This window comes from Leiobunum rupestre, chromosome 2 (genome assembly GCF_980474605.1).
Source record: "Leiobunum rupestre chromosome 2, qqLeiRupe1.1.hap1, whole genome shotgun sequence".
NCBI lineage: Eukaryota > Metazoa > Arthropoda > Arachnida > Opiliones > Sclerosomatidae > Leiobunum > Leiobunum rupestre.
In genome coordinates, this window is record NC_143385.1 from 8,769,048 (window position 1) to 8,795,514 (window position 26,467).

General features: G+C 35.8%; 1 protein-coding gene across 2 annotated transcripts; it reads left to right on the top strand.

The window, feature by feature from the left end:
• The first annotated feature begins 4,515 nt into the window (after window positions 1–4,515).
• LOC149956028 (uncharacterized) lies at window positions 4,516–25,530 on the top strand. Of its 2 annotated transcripts, none has more exons than XM_090165366.1 (4): window positions 4,516–4,614; window positions 23,234–23,428; window positions 24,755–24,802; window positions 24,861–25,530. In XM_090165366.1, the coding sequence occupies exons 1-4, from the start codon at window positions 4,557–4,559 to the stop codon at window positions 25,367–25,369; spliced, it is 810 nt and encodes a 269-aa protein (XP_090021492.1). In that variant the 5' UTR covers window positions 4,516–4,556; the 3' UTR covers window positions 25,370–25,530. The 2 variants fall into 2 exon arrangements, with proteins under 2 accessions (XP_090021492.1, XP_090021491.1); XM_090165365.1 differs by lacking the exon at window positions 4,516–4,614 and adding an exon at window positions 5,022–5,368.
• The last annotated feature ends 937 nt before the right edge of the window (window positions 25,531–26,467 follow it).

Below are 26,467 nucleotides of genomic sequence, written 5' to 3' on the forward strand. Positions count from 1 at the left end.
GCAGCTAACGTTACGGTAGATTTTGTTATCGTCGGCGAACTGCTTTATATTAGAGTGGTGCACTACCTCGGCGAGGTCATTAGCATATATATTATATAGTAGGGAACCTAGCGAGCTGGCCTGAGGGACCCCGCATGACGTTCGGTAAGAGACGTCAGTGACGCAACCGTTACATTTAATGATATTTTCTCTGTCACGCAGATAGTTTTCAATCCATTTAGCGGCGTTTCCGTGCAGTCCATAGATTTTGAGTTTAGTCAGAAGGAGCGGATGGGATACACGATCAAATGCTTTAGATAAATCAAGGGAGACAACATCCACCTGACGTCGTTGTAAGATGGGAGGCATTACCTCGTTTAAAAATGTGACATGGTTCGTCTCTACCGAGCGCGACTGCAAGAATCCGTGTTGGTGTTCAGAAAAGTTCGGTTTGAACCACTCATATATTTTCTTACGCATTAGTGCGTCGAATATTTTAGCAAAGATACGGAGCAGTGAGATCGGTCTATAATTCGTTACGTCACCAACGAAACCGTTCTTGAATACCGGCGAAACTACGACAACCTTCCCAAGAGAGGGGAAGACTCCAGAAGTCAACGATAGCTTGAAAATGTAATGGAGAATAGGCGCAAGAATAGCTAGGCAGCCCTTAACTATAAAGATCGGTATATTGTCGATTCCGGTATAGATTTGGTGTTTTTAAGGTTTTTGGTGATTTGACAAATGTCAGCCTCTGTTAAATCGATATCGGACATCGGCTTGCCAATTAGTAGGGAATCAGGTAGGTCGTAATGCGTAGAATCAGCCAGTGAGTCAGATGCGATATTCGCGAAGTTGGTTGAGAATTTCTCGGCCAGGGTTGTGGGATCCGATGTAAAGGTGGAATTTACCGATAAGGAAATAGTAGTAGGTCTATTCTTTAAGCGGTCATTTACGAAAGTCTAGAGATGTTTAGGGTCTTTTATCGATTTTTGATACGTGGCGGAAGCATTCTCACGTCTGTCACGTGATAACAGGCGTTTTACGTCTTGGCGCAAAAATACATAAGCATCGCGGTCAGCGACGTTGCCTTTGGTTTTTAACTTCCGGTGAAAGTACTGCTTGCGACGCAGCGCCTCAATTAATTCTCTGGAATACCAGTAGGGGTGTTTAGAATGTTTCGGAGGTCCGACCCTAGGTATGTGAGTAGTCATGACCGTCTGGACACGGTCCGTAAGAATTTGGACGCATTTGTTTACATCCTGTGATTCGTATAGATTCGACCAATTATGATAACTAATAATTAATCATTAATCATTAATTAATAAATAATTAATAATAATAAATACATAAATAAATAATAAATAATAATAAATACATAAATAAATAATAAATAATAATAATTAATAAATAAATATTTAATAATTTATAATTAATAATGATAAATAAATAAATACATAATAAGTAATAATAATTCATAAATAAATAAATATTTAATAATAAATAATAATTAATAAGTAATAATTAATAAATAAATATTTAATAATAAAAAATAATTAATAAGTAATAATTAATAAATAAATATTTAATAATAATAAATAATTAATAAGTAATAATTAATAAATAAATATTTAATAATAAAAAATAATTAATAAATAATCTTTAGTAAGTTAATTTATACAATTCTGGCGAAATAAAACTTTCCTTAGTTTTGCAGGAGGAAATGGTCTGATGTAGAAGCATTTCCGGTCGAACATCCGCGTTAAGTACGTTTATGTTGTACTTATTAAAGTAATACGGATAGGAAGATGAAGTCTTCTTTCATCGGTAGTTCTTTGTTTATTTTAGGACTAACGACAATCTGGAAGCTTTGTGAACCGTCGACCATAATAAGCGACGGTCATCCTTGTGGTCAAGCGGGTAGTTTCGCGAATATTGGGACTCAAAGATTCTTTTACGAAAATCGGACCGTTTCCTACAACTGCACCTACGAAGGAGTTCTCTTGGGAAACGAGATACGCGTTTGCCAAACGAATGGTGTGTGGTCTGGAACCATTCCAATGTGCGGTGAGTAGATAAGTAGCTAGATTTGAGCCCTTTGGCCCATTTAACTGAACTGGCTGTCGTAGTGTTACCAACTAGCAACTTCGTGCGAGCTGTCAACCAATCCTCATTTAATCCTCGTCGAAGAATTGACGTCAACGTTTCCGAATGCTTGACCGATTTGACGACAGCTGAATCTTGCATTAGTCTGAGTCCTCTCGACCCGAACCCGCAAATCTTCATCGATTTCAATCGTCCATACACTGTCATTGCTGTTCGACTGATTCATTTATCCTCAGGTAAGGACATCGACTTCAGTGGCGTAGCTGATGGTCCGTAGGGCTCACGGTGCGGGGGGGGGGCCGAGCTTATAAAAAATTGAGATTTTCGCGGGGGGGGGGCTCTGACAAGGAGACGAGGCCCTCAAGGGGTCGGAGTGTGCAATAACTGGTGGCTGTACCGGGGAGTCGGGGTCCGGCTCTTGTAACCCGTAAGGGCGGTAGCGCACTGGGAGATGTTAGCTCCGTCCAAAGGGTCCTATCTCCAACCTCCGACTTCGGTCAGGTGTGGGCTGGATACTGGGCTTCGGCCCAGGCTAATGGAGAGGGGCCGGGCAACCTGGCCGCCTCGGCGGATTGAGTAGCCTGCTGTGGGGCTACGGGCCTCCGTATGAGGGCACGGCGGACCCATCTCCCGGCCTTTTGGGCTCCCACCGGGATCTCCAGTGCCAGCTGTGCCGGGTTATGCGGGCTGCTGTGTGCCCGCCGTTCCCCTTTAGGAGCTCTCTCCAAAGGGCTTGGCTCCCTGCCTTTGTAGGTGGGGTGTCGGCCGGAGTTGCCAGAGCATCCGTTCTCTATCCCACTGCTGTGTGCGAAGTGGCGGTCTGGTCGTCCCATTGTTGCACCTTCTGCTGGGTTGAGCGGCTTGCGTCGAGGGTGCGACCATCAGTAGTGGGGTTCTGCTACCCATGCTGGTTTTGTCACCTGTCCGGGCTTGTGGACGCTGGCGTAGGGCATTCTGATGATAGGCCTCCGGTGGTGTGGTTCTTTTCTTACCGGTACACCGGGCTATAAATTCTGACAACATGACAAGGAGACGACCCGAGGTGATAATTACCGATTTGGTTCAAACTCGGGTATAGTGTACACCTCCATGTACCTTAAAACACCTGCAAGGGAAAAGTTGCGACGGGCTTTCGTTTAGCCATGGCAACCGAAAGCGTTTTTGACAACATTATTTTGGATTTTTCCATTGAAAATAACATGGGAATCTGAAGGATTTTAAGGGTCCCCCCTGGGAAACCTTTTACAAAATGAAAATTTTTTAATATATCAAAAAAAGTTAATAACAATTTAAATGGATTTAAATAATTAAATTTAGTCAAGTTTAAAGGAAATTTGGTCAATTGGGGGACCCTTAAAATCCTTCAGATTCCCATGTTATTTTCAATGGAAACAATTCCAAATCATGTTGTCAAAAACGTTTTCGGGTGCCATGGCAAAACGCAAGCTAGTCGCAACTTTTCCCTTGCAGGTTTTTCAAGTTACATGGAGGTGTACATTATACCCGACTTTGAACAAAATCGGTGATTATCAGCTCGGGTCGTCTCCTTCTAAGTTCTCAGCTACGCCACTGATCGACTTCTATCTAAATCCCAGATTTTTATTCCTTGGGTTAATGTACGCCACTTTTCCACTTGCAGGATCTTCTGTTCCTATCGAGGTAATTATGTTTAAAAACTTGACTAGCCCACTTAACAATAATGGAATTCGTTGCGGTAAGTTTCTTTTTGTGGTCTCTTAAATTAAGTACCCACGTAAGTAACGTCATTAATAGCGATTTCCACTGGGAAGCTCCGAGAGCGCCCCGAAATCGATTTCGACGTCACAGCTCGTGTCGAGATTTCCAAGGATCGTGGTCGAGCGAGTCTCCCAGTGAAATACAACCTCGTTTTAAGAGCAACTCTCGGGGCGAGTATTTTCCAGCGAAATACGCGGAAAGTCATGGCGGACTATAATATTGTATTCCATAAACTTTATTAATCATCCATGGTTAGGCCTAGGCGTAAAGAAGAACTTACTTAATTTTCGGAGTAGGAATATACCACATCCTCTATATATCTTATTATTTTAGGCCTTTATACTATTTCCGGCGTTTGCCTTAAAAGAATTGCCTCTATTTCTTCGTCGGAACTATCCAAAGACGATTCTATAAACAAAAAAGAAGCCCGAATATTTATTGTCCTATCTAGTTCCGCCATTTTTAAAAATCACGAAAACCGCTCGAAATCTGTCGATCCGTCGAATTTCTCGGATAAAAATTTTCGCTGTGAGAGCGAGATTGCCAGTGGAAGACACGGATCTCGTCCCGAGCTGCTCTCGATTTCCCAGTGGAGGACGAAATCTCATCACGAGCGCTCCCGGAGCGCCCGAAATCCCCCAGTGGAAATCGCTATAACTTAAGATTGACAAGCCCTTTTAACCAATTCTAATTTTCTGTTCAATCTTTTACAAAACCAAACTACCTAACTCAAAATGACCTTGTGGACTGAGAGATTCTCGCGAGTCTTTGGGGAACTTGTCGAAGTTAACGGTAATAGTTTGTGTAGGGAGCTGTTGGCTCGCTGGCTCGCGTGGCATGACGGTCTTGCCACCTTCCTCCTACGCATTGTAACCCGGCCACCTGGATTAAAGGCTTTAAAAGTCTCTTGATGCTTTAGGCCTAAGATGGTGCTTTGGGTATTAGCCTAGCTGATTATTATTATTGTTATTATTATTATTATATTTATTTTTATTATTATTATTATTATTATTATTGTTAACACGCGCAGTGTGAAGCTTGGGGTATGTTTACGTGATATTTGGAAGTGGGCTGCCCCTGGAAATAAGACGATAGTGCGGTTAAATCTCACTATTTTATTTTAAAGAGTGACGAGTTTCTGTTCAGAAACTTCTGAACCTATCATTTCGATATAGTTTTTGGGTACAATTATGTCCATTACGTAATAGACATAATTGTACCAAAAACTATCGATGACTTTAATGGATTTCACTGTATTGGAATCTAGATAGGAAAGAGCCAGATGTTTATAGATGTCCCAGTCCAATTCGGGCCGTCTCCATGAGAATAAGTTTACTCCGGAGACTCCACGAAGTGTATCTTTACGAAGCACCCCTGTCCGGAAAATGTTCCTCACCGGACGTGCCAGCTTTTGGTCGATATATCGAGGACCATGGCGGAAGAGTCGTGCACTACAGCTGCTTCAACAATTACATTCTCTCTGGAAATAAAAAATCAATTTGTCGACCTAATGGAACTTGGGCAAAACCAGCTCCAATCTGCGCGGGTAAGAATCTCCGAGTGCTGTCATCCGGTTCGGTAACTCATGGCGTCACTTGCCGGACCATAATTAGCGGACGACAAAGTTACATAATCATGTGCTACTTGTAATTTTAAATTGAAACTTAAGGATTATTCCCAATATTACTACCCTTGCAAAAACTGTCTCAAGAAATCTTAGGAAGCTCTGAGTAGTCTAGGGGGGTAGGAACATTTGGAAATATTATCTTAAGAACGCTTTGGAAAGTTAAAGGGAAGTTTTGAGAGAAATTGCTTTGGAATATATTGGGAAAATATTTCGTAAAATATCTTAATAAAATCCAATTAAAATTTTTAGAGACAACTTTTAGGGAAAATCTGTTTGTGAAAAACGTAAGAAAAATTAAAGGAATTTTAGAAAACAAATTTGGGTTTACTTGAAATAGTTGTCTTAAAAACTCGTAGCATAAATAAAGGGGAGTTTTTGGAGAATTTAAGTTTGATATTATAACTATTTTTCGAAAGACGACACTTTGAGATATAGGACAAAATGATTGCGCCAATATAACCAGGTCTTGTTATATTAATAAAACATTTTATTGGGTTTAAATAAATAACCATTTAAAAATTGACCAATAAATGTTTAATATAAAAATCAATTACCAGTTTATTAATTTTTTAATATTAAAATTATATTTAAAGTTACCATGATTAAAAATTGTCAAATCGAAATAGATTGTGAAATATTTTAACATCCCTCAAAAAAATCCAAAATTATAATCATAATTCAGTATCATTCATTTCTCTCTAAATTTCTTTAGGGATTGTTTAGAGAATTCCTTGTGAAATGTTTAGGGAATTCTTTTTGAAATGTTTAGGGAATCATTTGGGAAATGTGAACTGAATTCATTTTTGAAATGTTTAGGGAATTCCTTGGGAAATGTTTAGGGAATCTTTTGGGAAATGTTAAGGGAAATTAGTTTTTGAAATGTTTAGAGAATTCCTTGTGAAATGGTAAGGGAATTCTTTTTTGAAATGTTTACGGAATTCTTAGGGAAATGTTTAGAGAATTCCTTGGGAAATGTTTAGGGAATTATTTATAAAAGTAGTATAGCTTTAGTGTAGTTTATCATTTCACTAACAAGGAGAGTACCCGAGGTGTTTATTGCCGATTTTGTTCAAAGTTGGGCGTAATGTAGACCTATATGAGATATGAAATTTCCCAAAAGGAGACGTTGCACTACCCATTCGATTTTCCATGGCAATCGAAAATGTTTTTGATCACTTAAAACAAAAAAATCTCCCTTTAAAAAAGCATGGGATTTTCTTGAAAATTTAAAAACAAAATTGAAAATCACAAAATGGGTAATTTGGACTACATTAAGGTAAATTTCATCAAGTTTGGGTAAATTGGAACCTTTTTGGGGTAAAATTGAAACAATTTTTGCGTAAAATAAGGAAGTGTAAAATTGTAACAAGAGATAAGTGAGTCTGTATACCGATAAGGGGCACCTGCGGGCGGGGGAAACGGGCCCCTATAGGGGCCCCCTTTTGCGGCAATATTCGGCGGGGTCAAAAGGTTAGCTGTTTTACGAGGTTGATTTACGATGTTAGGTCAATAGGTTATCTGCCCCTATGGACACGATGCAAACAGCCGTTAAATAAGGGTGAAACAGGCCCCTATAGGGCCCCCATTTTGCGTACATTTTCGGCGGGGTCAAAAGGTTAGGTCAATAGGTTAGATGATTTACGATAGGTTATCTGCCCCTATTCCGCAGGTGGTGTGGACTGACACGATGTTATGCAAACAGCCGGCCAGTCATAGTTAATAGCTGGAGGCACCCCATTTTAGGTCAAAAGGTTAGCTGATTTACGATGTTAGGTCAATAGGTTATCTGCCCCTATGGACACGATGCAAACAATAAATAGGTGTGAAACGGACCCCCTATAGGGGCCCCATTTTGCGTACATTTTCGGCAGGTCAATAGGTTAGGTCAATAGGTTAGATGATTTACGATAGGTTATCTGCCCCTATTCCGCAGGTGGTGTGGACTGACACGATGTTATGCAAACAGCCGGCCAGTCATAGTTAATAGATGGAGGCACCCCATTTTAGGTCAAAAGGTTAGCTGATTTACGATGTTATAACCCATAAAACCCAAGGTGTTAACCCATTTTAGGTCAATAGGTTATCTGCCCCTATGGCGGTGACACGATGTTATGCAAACAGCCTACCCGTCATAGTTAATGTCGGGCACAATTCGAGTTGGTTTTCGCCGACAAACACTTTCGGGCCCCTAAGGGTAGCGTAAAATAGCGGGCGGTCATCGGTAAAAGTGTTTTGGAAAAAAAGAGCAGAGTGTATACAAATTATAAGGTTTTATTTATACATTCAAAGTTACAGTACATTAAGCGGATGAAAACGTTTAAAGATAAAACAATTTATTTTTAATATATTTATGGCTGGTAGATACCATATTAAACAAATTGTAAAAGTTAAATACACAAAACATATTTTGGTTGGCCACTGTTTCTTTAAAATCGTCAATAATTTTAAATGCTGTTACGTAATTGGACGCGTAGCGGACAACGGTATCATACCTTTCATGTTCATCCGATAGAAATAAATTGTTGGGTGCACATGGTTCTTTATACAATATTTCGTAAATTTTACGATAATTATCGGTTATAACGTAACCCATTAATTCAAAGAGTTTTTGGTTCACTTTAAGGAGTTGAATGTGCGAATTAATGAAATATTTGAGTCTGTCCAATTCTCGAGTTTCCGGCGCTTTGATTACGACCGACGCTTCGGATATCGTACTTTGCAAGGTTAATTCTTTTTGGTCAGACATGGCGGCGGTCACTAGCGCATCAGATAGCGGGAACGGTGATCGAAAGGGCAACAGTTGGGGATCATTTATTTGGTCCCAGTGGCCGTATAAATCATCCCAGGCGCGCGAAGACATTTCAAAGACCTGGTGTGTGATTTTATTGCATAGAGCTACAGATATATCGAGCTCAGACGTAAAACCCGTAGTAACGAAAAGCTCGGATGAAAGTGAATACCGAGGGTTAACTTTCCGCTGAGTCGGATCAAATTTAGACATTTTAGTAGGCGCTGGAACGTTATCTACACAGCTTCGTTTAGACATGATGCTCGAGAAACGGTTTGTAGTGTACTGCCGATGGATGACGGGGATGAATCCCTTATATAGCGATAATAATTTGATGACGTAATCAGGATGATGTAATGGGTTGACTCAATGACTCACGCGATTAGTCAAATTTTGCGGTGTTATGTGTATAGCGACGGCCATATTGGTAAACCAAAGAGATAGAAATTCTACAAGTCCCATTAAAAGTAAAATCAACGCGATTAGTAATGCGTTTTTAGGATTGTTCGCGATAAGGCGAGTAACGGGAAAGGCGGGATCGTCCCTATTCGGTAGGGCTGGTGGAATCATCTGACATGATGTTATGCAAAAAGCCAGTAGCTATAAACCCGAGTAATGGGCCCCCTACGGCATCTGTCAAACACTTTTTTCCACGTGCGAGTGGTGTTATGAAATAAATCCAAATAGTTCAATGGGTCGAGCCTTTTGTGTATCTATTCATAACTATTTTCACCGACAAACACTTTCCCCGTGTAACATTATTTTCAAACACTTTTACGATGCGCAAAGCTATCCGTCTTACGGAATATCGGCCCTAAGGGGTAAAGGGTAGATAGAGGATGGCCCTTGCCCCCAGCGCGTAAAATAGACACAGCGGGTGTCCCCTCTCGCTATCTAAAAGTGTCGTTTTTACATCAGGTGTGGATTCTTCGCGCTAAAATGGTTATAACAAACGATTGTTCCCACCAAAAATGTAAAATCCATCTCCGCTGTTCTCGGATGAGGACGTAGCCATTTAAGTTTTTATCAATTTTTATATTTTTAGCTTGGCGATGTATTCCAAAATTAAATGGTAACCACGTATGCGTTACAATTTCAAGATGCAAGATACTCGAGAATGGTAAAATAGTCTATATTTAAAGTTAAAATGCGAAAACTATATTTGTATAGTCGAAATTTATTTTAACGTATTAAAATAAAAATTCATCTTTCTGACAAGAGTCTTACCCATCATACATACACCATCTAATCTGGAATCTATGTTTAACAATTGGAGGAATTCGTGTTTACGATAGGCTCTTTTTTAACGTAACTTAGTACATTAATTGAGTATTTTGAAATATTTTAATATCGGAATTTTTTTTGATGTATTAAAAGTAGAGTTAAGATGCTTTTATAGTATTTTCTATGTATTAGCATATCTGAACTTGCGGTTCAATTTTGGGTACATGGACCACTTACACGCTAATGATATTCAAATTAAGTTTAAAAATATTTCCATTTGAACGAGTCCCTCTTTTTATATCAGCAAAGTACTGAACGATTCTATCTTATGGATTTAAATAGTTCTAACAATAGTACAACTACAACATTTGAGAAAGACACTTTTCCCCATTGTGAAAGTGGAATACAAAATAAGAATCACTTCAATTTAAAACGCACTTTAAATTTAAGTATAGACTATTTTACCATTCTCGAGTAACTCTTCTTTAAAAGCTGAAGAAATATTAGAAACGACATCAGTGATCAATTAATTGTTTCCGAGTATGACAGACGATTTTTGATATTAAAGAGTCATTTTTCAAAAGTAAGATTGTTTTCGGTTATTTTTTTTTAAAGCTAGCTTAGAAATCACATTATTTTTATATATAATTATTTAGTTGTAATGTTAATTCTTAATTACTGGCAGCCTTCACTAGAAACTATTATAAGAATTATATATGAATTTATAACCAAGCGTGTATTTACCACTAGTGAATGCAATATCAGTCGAAGAATTGAAGAAAGACGGAATCACGTCATTATTAAGAACTGGTGACTACTTCTGTATATATTGTGACGGTTCAGTTTTTCATGTTCCAACTGTCGGACGGCTAGCATGGTACTGTGACGGATACTCAATCTGTTTGAAGTACCGTAAAGCTGTTTATTTCCAATCAAAAAGAATTCTAAGTATAAGAATTCCTCCAGGTGTATTAAACGCGTTACCACGCATATATTTGTGTTTAAATTGTGATATGTTGGGCACTAAGAAAGCAGCCAATTTGTCATATTGCGAAGTAACTGGTGGATGTTGTGTATTTCCAAAAATTAAAAAATAATAATAGTATGTGTGTGTTTTTCTATTATTTTTCCACCTATATTTGGCGTATTGAAAGCTATTTTAACGTATTGAACGTAGAGTCAGAGGTTTTTATAGTATTTTACTACCTATATTTACATTTTGGAAAGCTATTTAAACGTATTGAGCGTACAGAGTATTTTGCATTATTTATGGTAATAAAAGGTAATTATTGTAGAAAATAAAAGATATTTTAATTAAAACATTTCGGTGATCTATTCCAAAATTAAATGGTAACCCCGTATACGTAACAATTTCAATATGCAAGATACTCGAGAATGGTAAAATAGTCTATATTTAAAGTTAAAATGCGAAAACTATATTTGTAGTGTTCAATTTAAAAGAAAATTACTTCAGCTTTTAAATAAGATTTTTTTTCTGTATCTACCCTATATCATTTACATATTATTTTTTTATTCTAATTTAACCATAACTTTAAAAACGTTGCACGTCTGAATAGCTGTGTAGAGTACTATTAACAGAGATACATATTTCTGGGTTCAGTTAATGTGATGATTCGAGTGAAAAATTTGAATATGTTAAAGTTATTGGATTGAAGGAAACTTCAGTGTTTTCAGAGTGATAATTAAGGGAAGTTGCCGTACAATATAGTTGAAAATTATCTTTTTAAGTCTGTGTCCACCCATTGATTATATTAGGAAGTGAAAAAATTTCATTTAGCAAGCTTTTCTTCAATTTCGGTATCCACCCTGTATCATTTAAAAGCTCAAGCATTGTTTTTATCAAGTTAATTTCAAAAATATCTTAAAACAAGCTTCCCTAAGTCTGACTAGCTCTGTAGGGTAATAATAAAATAGCTAAATATTTTTTGGGTTTAATACTTGTGATGCTTAGTGAAAATTTTCCATATATTACAGTATTAGGTTGGCTAATTATTTTTTTCACCTGCTACCATTCTCAACGGGTGAACATAGAATAACAAAGATAATTGTCCAATATATTTAAAGCCAACTTTCCTTACATTTCACTATGAAAACACTGAAGCTTCTTTCAATGCGATAACTTTATTACATGCATTTTTTTTCCAGAATTACAATTATTGAATCGAAAAAAATATGGAACCACCCTAGAATTAACCAACACAGGTATTCAGAAGAGATGGTGTTCAATTTAAAAAAAAATACTTTTTTTGGATCCACCCTATATCAGTTATATAAAACCTGAAATTATTTATTTTTTTGAATTCTAATTTAACCATCACTTTAAAAACGGTAACTTCCCTTAAATTTCAAACTGAAAACACTAAAGTTTCATGCAATCCAATAACTTTGACTTTTGAAATTTTTTCACTCAGAATTATCACATTAAATGGGAGCCACTCTGTATCGTAAAATTAAAAGCTCAAGCAATATTTTTTCCAAATTCATTTTTAACTTATCTTAAAACACGCTTCCCTAAGTCTGACTAGCTCTGTAGGTTAATAATAAAATAGCTAAATATTTTTTGGATTCAATAATTTTGATTCTGAGTGAAATATTTGCATATATTACAGTATTAGTTTGACTAATTAATTTTTTTTTTCATCTGCTACCATACTCAATGGGTGAACATAGAATAATAAAGGTAATTTTCCAATATATTTAAAGCCAACTTCCCTTACATTTCACTATGAAAACACTGAAGCTTCTTTCAATGCGATAACTTTATTACATGCATTTTTTTCCAGGATCCACCCTATATCAGTTATAAAAAACCTGAAATTATTTATTTTTTTGAATTCTAATTTAACCATCACTTTAATAACGGTAACTTCCCTTAAATTTCAAACTTAAAACACTAAAGTTTCATGCAATCCAATAACTTTGACTTTTGAAAATTTTTCACTCAGAATCATCACATTAAATGGGAGCCACTCTGTATCGTAAAATTAAAAGCTCAAGCAATTTTTTTTCCAAATTCATTTTTAACTTATCTTAAAACACGCTTCCCTAAGTCTGACTAGCTCTGTAGGTTAATAATAAAATAGCTAAATATTTTTTGGATTCAATAATTTTGATTCTGAGTGAAATATTTGCATATATTACAGTATTAGTTTGACTAATTAATTTTTTTTTCATCTGCTACCATACTCAATGGTTGAACATAGAATAATAAAGGTAATTTTCCACTATATTTAAAGCCAACTTCCCTTACATTTCACTATGAAAACACTGAAGCTTCTTTCAATGCGATAACTTTATTACATGCATTTTTTTCCCAGAATTACGATTATGGAATCGAAAAAAAAATATGTGACCACCTTAGAATTACCCAACACAGGTATTCAGAAGAGATGGTGTTCAATTTAAAAAAATTACTTTTTTTGGATCCACCCTATATCAGTTATAAAAAACCTGAAATTATTTATTTTTTTCAATTCTAATTTAACCATCACTTTAATAACGGTAACTTCCCTTAAATTTCAAACTGAAAACACTAAAGTTTCATGCAATCCAATAACTTTGACTTTTGAAAATTTTTCACTCAGAATCATCACATTAAATGGGAGCCACTCTGTATCGTAAAATTAAAAACTCAAGCATTGTTTTTATCAAGTTAATTTTAAACATATCTTAAAACACGCTTCCCTAAGTCTGACTAGCTCTGTAGGTTAATAATAAAATAGCTAAATATTTTTTGGGAGTCAATAATTTTGATTCTGAGTGAAATATTTGCATATATTACAGTATTAGTTTGGCTAATTAATTTTTTTTCATCTGCTACCATACTCAATGGGTGAACATAGAATAACAAGGGTAATTTTCCATTATATTTAAAACCAACTTCCCTTACATTTCACTATGGAAACACTGAAGCTTCTTTCAATGCGATAACTTAATGACATGCAATTTTTTTGCCCAGAATTACAATAATTGAATCGAAAAATTATCCAACTCGGCTTATTACGCGGATAATACAGAAATATAAATTACTTGATCAAAACGTTTTACGAATAATTTTGAGAGCTTTATCTATTGAATAAAAGTTAACCATCCCCAACCTCAAGGTTGGTATCGCGCTTAGATAGAAGACCCGATATGTTCGCGAATTCCGACAACGACCATAATTTCAAACTATGTTTTTTTATATTTTTTATTTATTTCTTTCTTTTATTTTGTTTAATTATATATATTTAAAATTGAAGCTGAAACAAATTTTAAAATGACTTTGGTTTCCCCATAAGACATGCTACCCTCCCCACCTCGCCGTCTTGCACGCGTGCGCTGATTTCCCCTGGGGGGGGCGCGGTCTGGGGCGCGGATTTCTCGGAGGGGCGCGGTCGGGGGGAACTTTGGGACGAAAAAATATTTATGCATACATATAGTGGATGCTACTGTTCTTTAGCCGCGCGCGTTTTTTCTCAAAGGCTAGTGTTACGTCGTCATAAACGGAGTATAAATTCCCGTCGCGCGACTATACCCCGTTTTATTCATAACTAAACCCACAGTATCGTGTCGGTGGCATGGCGAGAATGGCCGTTGTCGAATTTGACTTTCTACTAGGAAAATCCGCCTCGCGCTCCGGCGGAGAGCCCCCCGACATTGTCGTGAAGGAACTAGCTATATCAACAGTATCGACCCCTCCCGCCGTTCAAGCTTGGACTTTCGAACAACCCTATCCAGTACAACAACTTCCGAACGCCATTAAAAGACAAAACGGCTGGGTGTCTAGGAACCTTCACGGTATTTGCTGGACCGCGGGGTATCTCCCCTATTATAAACTACCCGCCTGCCTTATATCAGCGGTATCGAGTGCTGATATGATTTTTACAAAAGGAGACGTAAAGTGTAAATTTTTAGCCGATTATATTGAGACCGCCATATACGATTTGGAAACTTTTGACTGTCCCCGAGCTGCGACTTTTGATACGCCCCCGCCAGTAAAATGTCTATTCCGACATCAAACTCTAAACACCCGACAACCGTGTTCTTTGGAACGAAGTCTACTTTTCGCCGACTGGATTACCCAGAACCGCGCTGAAATAGACAACCAAATACGATGTCCATTTTAATTTTTTTTTGTATCGCACTATAATATTTTTATTTGACTCGTAAAAGAAAAATAATTTTTGTAATATATCATCTTATAAAATAAATATTTTTTATTATCTTATAAATCCGACTCGTTATTTCTCATTGCTCGCGTCATTTTTTAGATTACGTAATTAATAGTTCATTGTGTCCATTCATTCGCCCACGTTGGAAAAATATTATAAACGTATTTTAAAAATATTAAGTGTCAATTTACCCAAATGTAAAAATTATTTTATACGGTCACCTTTAAAAATAACAATGTATTCAATATAAAAACGTTTATTCACATTTTCTTTACAGCGGTTTTAATATTATGAATTTGATTAGTTTTACAATATTCTTGAAAATAAATCAGAGCAGCCATTTCCTTTTCAGTCGGCATTTTTAATTCGGCTGGCAGGTTAGATGTAGTTGACTCGATTGATTCCATTGTGGCACCGCGCTTTTTACATTCCCCAATAAGTTCGTTAAGATAATCGATAATTTTATCATCTGACATTTCCTCGGCCTCCGTGTAATGGAGCGATTCACTCGCATCACAATCACACGCCAGATCCGAATCTTCTTTCATTGTATTACACGATAAATGTGTCATTAAATGTTGTTTGAAACCTCTCACGGACCCGTGTATTTCCGCGCATAACCAGCATTTCTTGGGTACACTAAGCGGAGACATCTTCCTCTTTCCCATCGCGGCTGGCTTATGAAAACCACAACGCATCTACGTAATCTTTACGTTTCATGGTGTAGATTACGTCATCTTTAGTGAGTCATTTTTAAATTACGTAATTTTTATAGATTACGTCATTTTTATAGATTACGTCATTTGGGGGGGGGGGGTTTAAACCCAGAAATATTATTCCGTAGCTCAAAGAGAATCGGGATGGCATAAATATATTGTGAATTTTAAAAACGGTTAAAGTCTCTTTTCATTAAGTATTTTTAAATATTTGAATATCGGAATTGTATTTTGCCGCGTTAAAAGTAGAGTTTAGATGTATAGTCGTTTTAAGAAATACTCGTGATATAGGGTCAAGTGCCCAGCATATTTAAGTACTACAATGATATTAAAATAAAGTTTAAAAATATTTCCATTCTACGTTACTTTAACAACGAATATTCTATGACGTCAAAACACTCAAATCCATGTTTCAAATTCAAATTAACAGCGCAAAACACTTAAATCTATGTTTTCATTTGATTTTTAAATTAACCGCGACGCGCCCCTCCGAGAAATCCGCGCCCCAGACCGCGCCCCCCCCCAGGGGAAATCAGCGCACGCGTGCAAGACGGCGAGGTGGGGAGGGTAGCATGTCTTATGGGGAAACCAAAGTCATTTTAAAATTTGTTTCAGCTTCAATTTTAAATATATATAATTAAACAAAATAAAAGAAAGAAATAAATAAAAAATATAAAAAACATAGTTTGAAATTATGGTCGTTGTCGGAATTCGCGAACATATCGGGTCTTCTATCTAAGCGCGATACCAACCTTGAGGTTGGGGATGGTTAACTTTTATTCAATAGATAAAGCTCTCAAAATTATTCGTAAAACGTTTTGATCAAGTAATTTATATTTCTGTATTATCCGCGTAATAAGCCGAGTTGGATAATTTTTCGATTCAATTATTGTAATTCTGGGCAAAAAAATTGCATGTCATTAAGTTATCGCATTGAAAGAAGCTTCAGTGTTTCCATAGTGAAATGTAAGGGAAGTTGGTTTTAAATATAATGGAAAATTACCCTTGTTATTCTATGTTCACCCATTGAGTATGGTAGCAGATGAAAAAAAATTAATTAGCCAAACTAATACTGTAATATATGCAAATATTTCACTCAGAATCAAAATTATTGACTCCCAAAAAATATTTAGCTATTTTATTATTAACCTACAGAGCTAGTCAGACTTAGGGAAGCGTGTTTTAAGATATGTTTAAAATTAACTTGATAAAAACAATGCTTGAGTTTTTAATTTTACGATACAGAGTGGCTCCCATTTAATGTGATGATTCTGAGTGAAAAATTTTCAAAAGTCAAAGTTATTGGATTGCATGAAACTTTAGTGTTTTCAGTTTGAAATTTAAGGGAAGTTACCGTTATTAAAGTGATGGTTAAATTAGAATTGAAAAAAATAAATAATTTCAGGTTTTTTATAACTGATATAGGGTGGATCCAAAAAAAGTAATTTTTTTAAATTGAACACCATCTCTTCTGAATACCTGTGTTGGGTAATTCTAAGGTGGTCACATATTTTTTTTTCGATTCCATAATCGTAATTCTGGGAAAAAAATGCATGTAATAAAGTTATCGCATTGAAAGAAGCTTCAGTGTTTTCATAGTGAAATGTAAGGGAAGTTGGCTTTAAATATAGTGGAAAATTACCTTTATTATTCTATGTTCAACCATTGAGTATGGTAGCAGATGAAAAAAAAATTAATTAGTCAAACTAATACTGTAATATATGCAAATATTTCACTCAGAATCAAAATTATTGAATCCAAAAAATATTTAGCTATTTTATTATTAACCTACAGAGCTAGTCAGACTTAGGGAAGCGTGTTTTAAGATAAGTTAAAAATGAATTTGGAAAAAAAATTGCTTGAGCTTTTAATTTTACGATACAGAGTGGCTCCCATTTAATGTGATGATTCTGAGTGAAAAATTTTCAAAAGTCAAAGTTATTGGATTGCATGAAACTTTAGTGTTTTAAGTTTGAAATTTAAGGGAAGTTACCGTTATTAAAGTGATGGTTAAATTAGAATTCAAAAAAATAAATAATTTCAGGTTTTTTATAACTGATATAGGGTGGATCCTGGAAAAAAATGCAAGTAATAAAGTTATCGCATTGAAAGAAGCTTCAGTGTTTTCATAGTGAAATGTAAGGGAAGTTGGCTTTAAATATATTGGAAAATTACCTTTATTATTCTATGTTCACCCATTGAGTATGGTAGCAGATGAAAAAAAAAATTAATTAGTCAAACTAATACTGTAATATATGCAAATATTTCACTCAGAATCAAAATTATTGAATCCAAAAAATATTTAGCTATTTTATTATTAACCTACAGAGCTAGTCAGACTTAGGGAAGCGTGTTTTAAGATAAGTTAAAAATGAATTTGGAAAAAATATTGCTTGAGCTTTTAATTTTACGATACAGAGTGGCTCCCATTTAATGTGATAATTCTGAGTGAAAAAATTTCAAAAGTCAAAGTTATTGGATTGCATGAAACTTTAGTGTTTTCAGTTTGAAATTTAAGGGAAGTTACCGTTTTTAAAGTGATGGTTAAATTAGAATTCAAAAAAATAAATAATTTCAGGTTTTATATAACTGATATAGGGTGGATCCAAAAAAAGTATTTTTTTTTAAATTGAACACCATCTCTTCTGAATACCTGTGTTGGTTAATTCTAGGGTGGTTCCATATTTTTTTCGATTCAATAATTGTAATTCTGGAAAAAAAATGCATGTAATAAAGTTATCGCATTGAAAGAAGCTTCAGTGTTTTCATAGTGAAATGTAAGGAAAGTTGGCTTTAAATATATTGGACAATTATCTTTGTTATTCTATGTTCACCCGTTGAGAATGGTAGCAGGTGAAAAAAATAATTAGCCAACCTAATACTGTAATATATGGAAAATTTTCACTAAGCATCACAAGTATTAAACCCAAAAAATATTTAGCTATTTTATTATTACCCTACAGAGCTAGTCAGACTTAGGGAAGCTTGTTTTAAGATATTTTTGAAATTAACTTGATAAAAACAATGCTTGAGCTTTTAAATGATACAGGGTGGATACCGAAATTGAAGAAAAGCTTGCTAAATGAAATTTTTTCACTTCCTAATATAATCAATGGGTGGACACAGACTTAAAAAGATAATTTTCAACTATATTGTACGGCAACTTCCCTTAATTATCACTCTGAAAACACTGAAGTTTCCTTCAATCCAATAACTTTAACATATTCAAATTTTTCACTCGAATCATCACATTAACTGAACCCATAAATATTTATCTCTGTTAATAGTACTCTACACAGCTATTCAGACGTGCAACGTTTTTAAAGTTATGGTTAAATTAGAATAAAAAAATAATATGTAAATGATATAGGGTAGATACAGAAAAAAAATCTTATTTAAAAGCTGAAGTAATTTTCTTTTAAATTGAACACTACAAATATAGTTTTCGCATTTTAACTTTAAATATAGACTATTTTACCATTCTCGAGTATCTTGCATATTGAAATTGTTACGTATACGGGGTTACCATTTAATTTTGGAATAGATCACCGAAATGTTTTAATTAAAATATCTTTTATTTTCTACAATAATTACCTTTTATTACCATAAATAATGCAAAATACTCTGTACGCTCAATACGTTTAAATAGCTTTCCAAAATGTAAATATAGGTAGTAAAATACTATAAAAACCTCTGACTCTACGTTCAATACGTTAAAATAGCTTTCAATACGCCAAATATAGGTGGAAAAATAATAGAAAAACACACACATACTATTATTATTTTTTAATTTTTGGAAATACACAACATCCACCAGTTACTTCGCAATATGACAAATTGGCTGCTTTCTTAGTGCCCAACATATCACAATTTAAACACAAATATATGCGTGGTAACGCGTTTAATACACCTGGAGGAATTCTTATACTTAGAATTCTTTTTGATTGGAAATAAACAGCTTTACGGTACTTCAAACAAGTTGAGTATCCGTCACAGTACCATGCTAGCCGTCCGACAGTTGGAACATGAAAAACTGAACCGTCACAATATATACAGAAGTAGTCACCAGTTCTTAATAATGACGTGATTCCGTCTTTCTTCAATTCTTCGACTGATATTGCATTCACTAGTGGTAAATACACGCTTGGTTATAAATTCATATATAATTCTTATAATAGTTTCTAGTGAAGGCTGCCAGTAATTAAGAATTAACATTACAACTAAATAATTATATATAAAAATAATGTGATTTCTAAGCTAGCTTTAAAAAAAAATAACCGAAAACAATCTTACTTTTGAAAAATGACTCTTTAATATCAAAAATCGTCTGTCATACTCGGAAACAATTAATTGATCACTGATGTCGTTTCTAATATTTCTTCAGCTTTTAAAGAAGAGTTACTCGAGAATGGTAAAATAGTCTATACTTAAATTTAAAGTGCGTTTTAAATTGAAGTGATTCTTATTTTGTATTCCACTTTCACAATGGGGAAAAGTGTCTTTCTCAAATGTTGTAGTTGTACTATTGTTAGAACTATTTAAATCCATAAGATAGAATCGTTCAGTACTTTGCTGATATAAAAAGAGGGACTCGTTCAAATGGAAATATTTTTAAACTTAATTTGAATATCATTAGCGTGTAAGTGGTCCATGTACCCAAAATTGAACCGCAAGTTCAGATATGCTAATACATAGAAAATACTATAAAAGCATCTTAACTCTACTTTTAATACATCAAAAAAAATTCCGATATTAAAATATTTCAAAATACTCAATTAATGTACTAAGTTACGTTAAAAAAGAGCCTATCGTAAACACGAATTCCTCCAATTGTTAAACATAGATTCCAGATTAGATGGTGTATGTATGATGGGTAAGACTCTTGTCAGAAAGATGAATTTTTATTTTAATACGTTAAAATAAATTTCGACTATACAAATATAGTTTTCGCATTTTAACTTTAAATATAGACTATTTTACCATTCTCGAGTATCTTGCATCTTGAAATTGTAACGCATACGTGGTTACCATTTAATTTTGGAATACATCGCCAAGCTAAAAATATAAAAATTGATAAAAACTTAAATGGCTACGTCCTCATCCGAGAACAGCGGAGATGGATTTTACATTTTTGGTGGGAACAATCGTTTGTTATAACCATTTTAGCGCGAAGAATCCACACCTGATGTAAAAACGACACTTTTAGATAGCGAGAGGGGACACCCGCTGTGTCTATTTTACGCGCTGGGGGCAAGGGCCATCCTCTATCTACCCTTTACCCCTTAGGGCCGATATTCCGTAAGACGGATAGCTTTGCGCATCGTAAAAGTGTTTGAAAATAATGTTACACGGGGAAAGTGTTTGTCGGTGAAAATAGTTATGAATAGATACACAAAAGGCTCGACCCATTGAACTATTTGGATTTATTTCATAACACCACTCGCACGTGGAAAAAAGTGTTTGACAGATGCCGTAGGGGGCCCATTACTCGGGTTTATAGCTACTGGCTTTTTGCATAACATCATGTCAGATGATTCCACCAGCCCTACCGAATAGGGACGATCCCGCCTTTCCCGTTACTCGCCTTATCGCGAACAATCCTAAAAACGCATTACTAATCGCGTTGATTTTACTTTTAATGGGACTTGTAGAATTTCTATCTCTTTGGTTTACCAATATGGCCGTCGCTATACACATAACACCGCAAAATTTGACTAATCGCGTGAGTCATTGAGTCAACCCATTACATCATCCTGATTACGTCATCAAATTATTATCGCTATATAAGGGATTCATCCCCGTCATCCATCGGCAGTACACTACAAACCGTTTCTCGAGCATCATGTCTAAACGAAGCTGTGTAGATAACGTTCCAGCGCCTACTAAAATGTCTAAATTTGATCCGACTCAGCGGAAAGTTAACCCTCGGTATTCACTTTCATCCGAGCTTTTCGTTACTACGGGTTTTACGTCTGAGCTCGATATATCTGTAGCTCTATGCAATAAAATCACACACCAGGTCTTTGAAATGTCTTCGCGCGCCTGGGATGATTTATACGGCCACTGGGACCAAATAAATGATCCCCAACTGTTGCCCTTTCGATCACCGTTCCCGCTATCTGATGCGCTAGTGACCGCCGCCATGTCTGACCAAAAAGAATTAACCTTGCAAAGTACGATATCCGAAGCGTCGGTCGTAATCAAAGCGCCGGAAACTCGAGAATTGGACAGACTCAAATATTTCATTAATTCGCACATTCAACTCCTTAAAGTGAACCAAAAACTCTTTGAATTAATGGGTTACGTTATAACCGATAATTATCGTAAAATTTACGAAATATTGTATAAAGAACCATGTGCACCCAACAATTTATTTCTATCGGATGAACATGAAAGGTATGATACCGTTGTCCGCTACGCGTCCAATTACGTAACAGCATTTAAAATTATTGACGATTTTAAAGAAACAGTGGCCAACCAAAATATGTTTTGTGTATTTAACTTTTACAATTTGTTTAATATGGTATCTACCAGCCATAAATATATTAAAAATAAATTGTTTTATCTTTAAACGTTTTCATCCGCTTAATGTACTGTAACTTTGAATGTATAAATAAAACCTTATAATTTGTATACACTCTGCTCTTTTTTTCCAAAACACTTTTACCGATGACCGCCCGCTATTTTACGCTACCCTTAGGGGCCCGAAAGTGTTTGTCGGCGAAAACCAACTCGAATTGTGCCCGACATTAACTATGACGGGTAGGCTGTTTGCATAACATCGTGTCACCGCCATAGGGGCAGATAACCTATTGACCTAAAATGGGTTAACACCTTGGGTTTTATGGGTTATAACATCGTAAATCAGCTAACCTTTTGACCTAAAATGGGGTGCCTCCATCTATTAACTATGACTGGCCGGCTGTTTGCATAACATCGTGTCAGTCCACACCACCTGCGGAATAGGGGCAGATAACCTATCGTAAATCATCTAACCTATTGACCTAACCTATTGACCTGCCGAAAATGTACGCAAAATGGGGCCCCTATAGGGGTCCGTTTCACACCTATTTATTGTTTGCATCGTGTCCATAGGGGCAGATAACCTATTGACCTAACATCGTAAATCAGCTAACCTTTTGACCTAAAATGGGGTGCCTCCAGCTATTAACTATGACTGGCCGGCTGTTTGCATAACATCGTGTCAGTCCACACCACCTGCGGAATAGGGGCAGATAACCTATCGTAAATCATCTAACCTATTGACCTAACCTTTTGACCCCGCCGAAAATGTACGCAAAATGGGGGCCCTATAGGGGCCTGTTTCACCCTTATTTAACGGCTGTTTGCATCGTGTCCATAGGGGCAGATAACCTATTGACCTAACATCGTAAATCAACCTCGTAAAACAGCTAACCTTTTGACCCCGCCGAATATTGCCGCAAAAGGGGGCCCCTATAGGGGCCCGTTTCCCCCGCCCGCAGGTGCCCCTTATCGGTATACAGACTCACTTATCTCTGTAACAATTTTTAGGTAAAATAAGGAAGTGTAAAATTGTAACAATTTTTAGGTAAAATAAGGAAGTGGTCAAAAACATTTTCGGTTGCCATGGCAAATCGAATGCGTAGTGCAACTTCTCCTTTTGGGAAATTTCGTATCTCAGATAGGTCTATATTACACCCGACTTTGATCAAAATCAGCAATAAACACCTCGGGTACTCTCCTTGTAAGATAATAATAAATATATTAGGATGAAGGTGACATCCGGTGCCGGTAGTATCTACCAAACCACTCTGGTGACACTACCGCTATCACCATTACCAGATCCGCTTTTACAAGAATTATAAAATATGAACACTGAAAGGAACAATAATTTTCGTAGAATTGTGCGAACCTATCAAACAAGATTTCGGACTCAGTGGAAAGTGGATGACCCAAGAACGTTATGGCGACGTTTTTAGAAGTACATTGGAGTGTGACGACGGCTATCGAGTATTTGGTAGTCCCTCGACCATCGAATGTCCAAGTAGACGTCAAGGCTGGACCCAAACTAACGCCACCTGTCGGCTATTAACGAGTAACGAAAGATTTGTAAAAAGATTAGATACATTGACTTCAAGTATACTATACATTTTAAAACATTTTTTTTTAAAAAACATATATTTTTTTAAAAACATATATTTTTTTTTAAAACATATATTTTTTTAAAAACATATATTTTTTTTAAAAACATATATTTTTTTTAAAAACATATATTTTTTTAAAAACATATTTTTTTTAAAAACATATATTTTTTTTAAAAACATATATTTTTTTAAAAACATATATTTTTTAACCATGAATTAACTGAGGGTTTCGACATTCGTAACAATCCCGTACATTCTAAAGAAAATGATTTTAGAAATCTTAAAATCAACTTCAAAATTCTGAAATATTGTCGAAAATTAGTTCCAAAATCTTAAAATCAGCCTGAAAAACCCGAAATGAATACGATTATCGTTCTGTGAAATCTCAAAATTAATTTCTGATTTCGGAAATCCCTTTGACATTCAAAATCCCGTACAAGAAAATTTGCAAATTTTGGACCCTTATAATTTAGTAACTAGTTTGGCTAAACGATGCACCTCAACGCGAAAAACAAATGTTAGATATGTGATTCGAACGCCATGAGTAGCGGATTTTTATTTTTTTGTTTCTGAACATTACTAAAGCCGCGTTCACACTTAGCCTTGATATCGATTCAAAACGTTTCAAAGGAGTTGCGTAAACCAGGCTAAATCGTTTTAAACCGATTCAAACCGTTTTCTTTTGCTTATCTCTATGGTTGATATCCACTTAAAGCAAGTGTCAGCTCTAGGTGAAGTAGCTCTTTTTTCAACAGATGTCGCTAGCGTCGAAATCCAAACAAGATGCTGAAGCTACATTTTGACCCAAAAGGCGGGACATAAAAGTATGCTTCGCGTTGATTGGCTCGTTTGTAAATTTGCCAATAACTTCAATTATAGTAATTGTAGCACAATATATTTTATAAGTAGAGTAAAAGTGGTCTAAATATAATACTCTATAATTGCCCTCTGACGACGTTATTGTTTCGCTATTTTGAATTTTAGCTTCCATTCCCGTTAATAGATGTCTCCACGCTCTCCACGAAAGTAATTTTTTCGAAGATTCTGATAGATTCATGGCCATCTCTATTAACAGGGACCTTTTCATAACACAGGTGGCAATGATAGAGCTGACAGTTGCTTTAAGCTAGCTCAAGCGTTACCATGGGGATGGAAGGGGGTAAATTGAGAACTAATAAAACAATTAGTGCAGAACTCTACCCGTTGTGGTACGTGATTAAACCAAGCTAGTTATTTAATCCTTGGTTTTACCTTGATTAATGGGTTTCACATTATAGATAACGTCTCCAACGAAGACACCGTCCCAAACGTTAACTTTTCCACCGGTGAGTCTGCTTCTATGATAAGGAAATATTTAAGTTGTCTAACATTTATCTGTCCCAGAACCACGTTTCAACTACATAATTGTTGTACTCAGCTGCCTCTCGGGAGCTTTGATATTGATTATTTTCATCATTATCGTGCGCAAATGGAGGAAGAGGAGAAATCGGAATCTTGGTGTAGTGCCGTACTACGCTTGGTCGAACGGGGCGACTAACCCTGTGCACAGTGAAAGAGTGGAGCCAAGCAGAGTGCCCTGTCCTTTGCCCAGGGATGCTAATGAAATTCAGTCGTCACCTTTGTGGTTGGAGTCAGCACCAAGTGAATCCAACGAGACGCCTTATTACAGCGTCGTCGGTGACCACGGTGAATACTTGACCATTTTAGAGTATCCTCCGGAAGATATATCTGAAGGAACCACAACCGTTCCCCATCAGTACGAAGAATGCGTTACTAACAGACGAGACACAAACTTCTACTTGGATTGTACAACGGTTCCTCAACCTCCAAATACCAGATTTTCCCAATTAATGGGAATTCGAAGCAAGACCGGAGTTATATTGAAACTTTAGTGGCGTCCATGGAAGGTTTTGGTTGAGTCTTCCAGTAAAGTAAGAGTTTGCTAGAAACAAACTAAAGACGAGATTTATTAACGGTGTACCACCGGAAAAATTTACTTTTTGTTTTCATCAAAATACGTTTCGCACAGTTGTTGAAATTAAATTTAATTAAATAAGACGGTAAAGATTCAAGTTTGGAAAAGTGCTTGGTTGGTTAAAAAAATAAAATATACCAATATTTATCGCTCTTTTAAGCCAATTAAATTAATCTCTTAGTCACGTCTGAAGCTACTTGTTTCTCGTCAGGTACTCCACATTATCTCAAAATTTCAGATATAACTAACATGGTTTATTTTAACAGCAGATTCCTGAGGTCCAAGGTTTATTTTAATATAGTGCCATGTAATCCATTTGCAATCTTTTTTCAGAAATGACTAACAATTTTCCACCGTTTTCGGCAAATATTTTATGTATCGTAGTTAGACGGCGCCACTAAAAATGTAAGTAAGAGGGAGGCTAAGCTATTTTCACCAATGGGAAAGCGGGTGAATGGATATTGCCCTTTACACTTCTTTCCTATTGAACAATTAAAAAGCGTGACCTTTCATTCGCTTTCCCATTGGTGGGAATAGCTTAAACCCCAAAGTACTTAGTGGCGCCATCTAGGTACTATAAATCGAATATTTGCCGAAAACGGCGGCCAATTGCTATCTAATCGTTGGCTTATTCTGACATTTTGAAAACCGTAGAGTAAAATTATTCCTATTTTGTTTGTAAAGTCGAAATTAAATGTAAAAAACCTAGACTTTGCGTTGTATAAAGATACCTCTCCTGAATTTACGACAGTTTGCATCAGAAATAAAAGCGACGAAACTTTTACTACCAACTGAAAATCGAATATAGGTCAAACAGTTATTACAAAATGTAGATAATAATTCCGTTGTGTTAAGAGGAAGTTCCTGACATTGACGATACGCAATGCTGACTCCGAAAGATAGTCTCGGAAACCGGAAGTTGCGTTGTATGGCGCGAATAGAAACGTGTACTTCGAACTTATTTAGCAAAACGTTAGAAATTAAAATAAATAAATTTTAGATGGAGATAATTCTA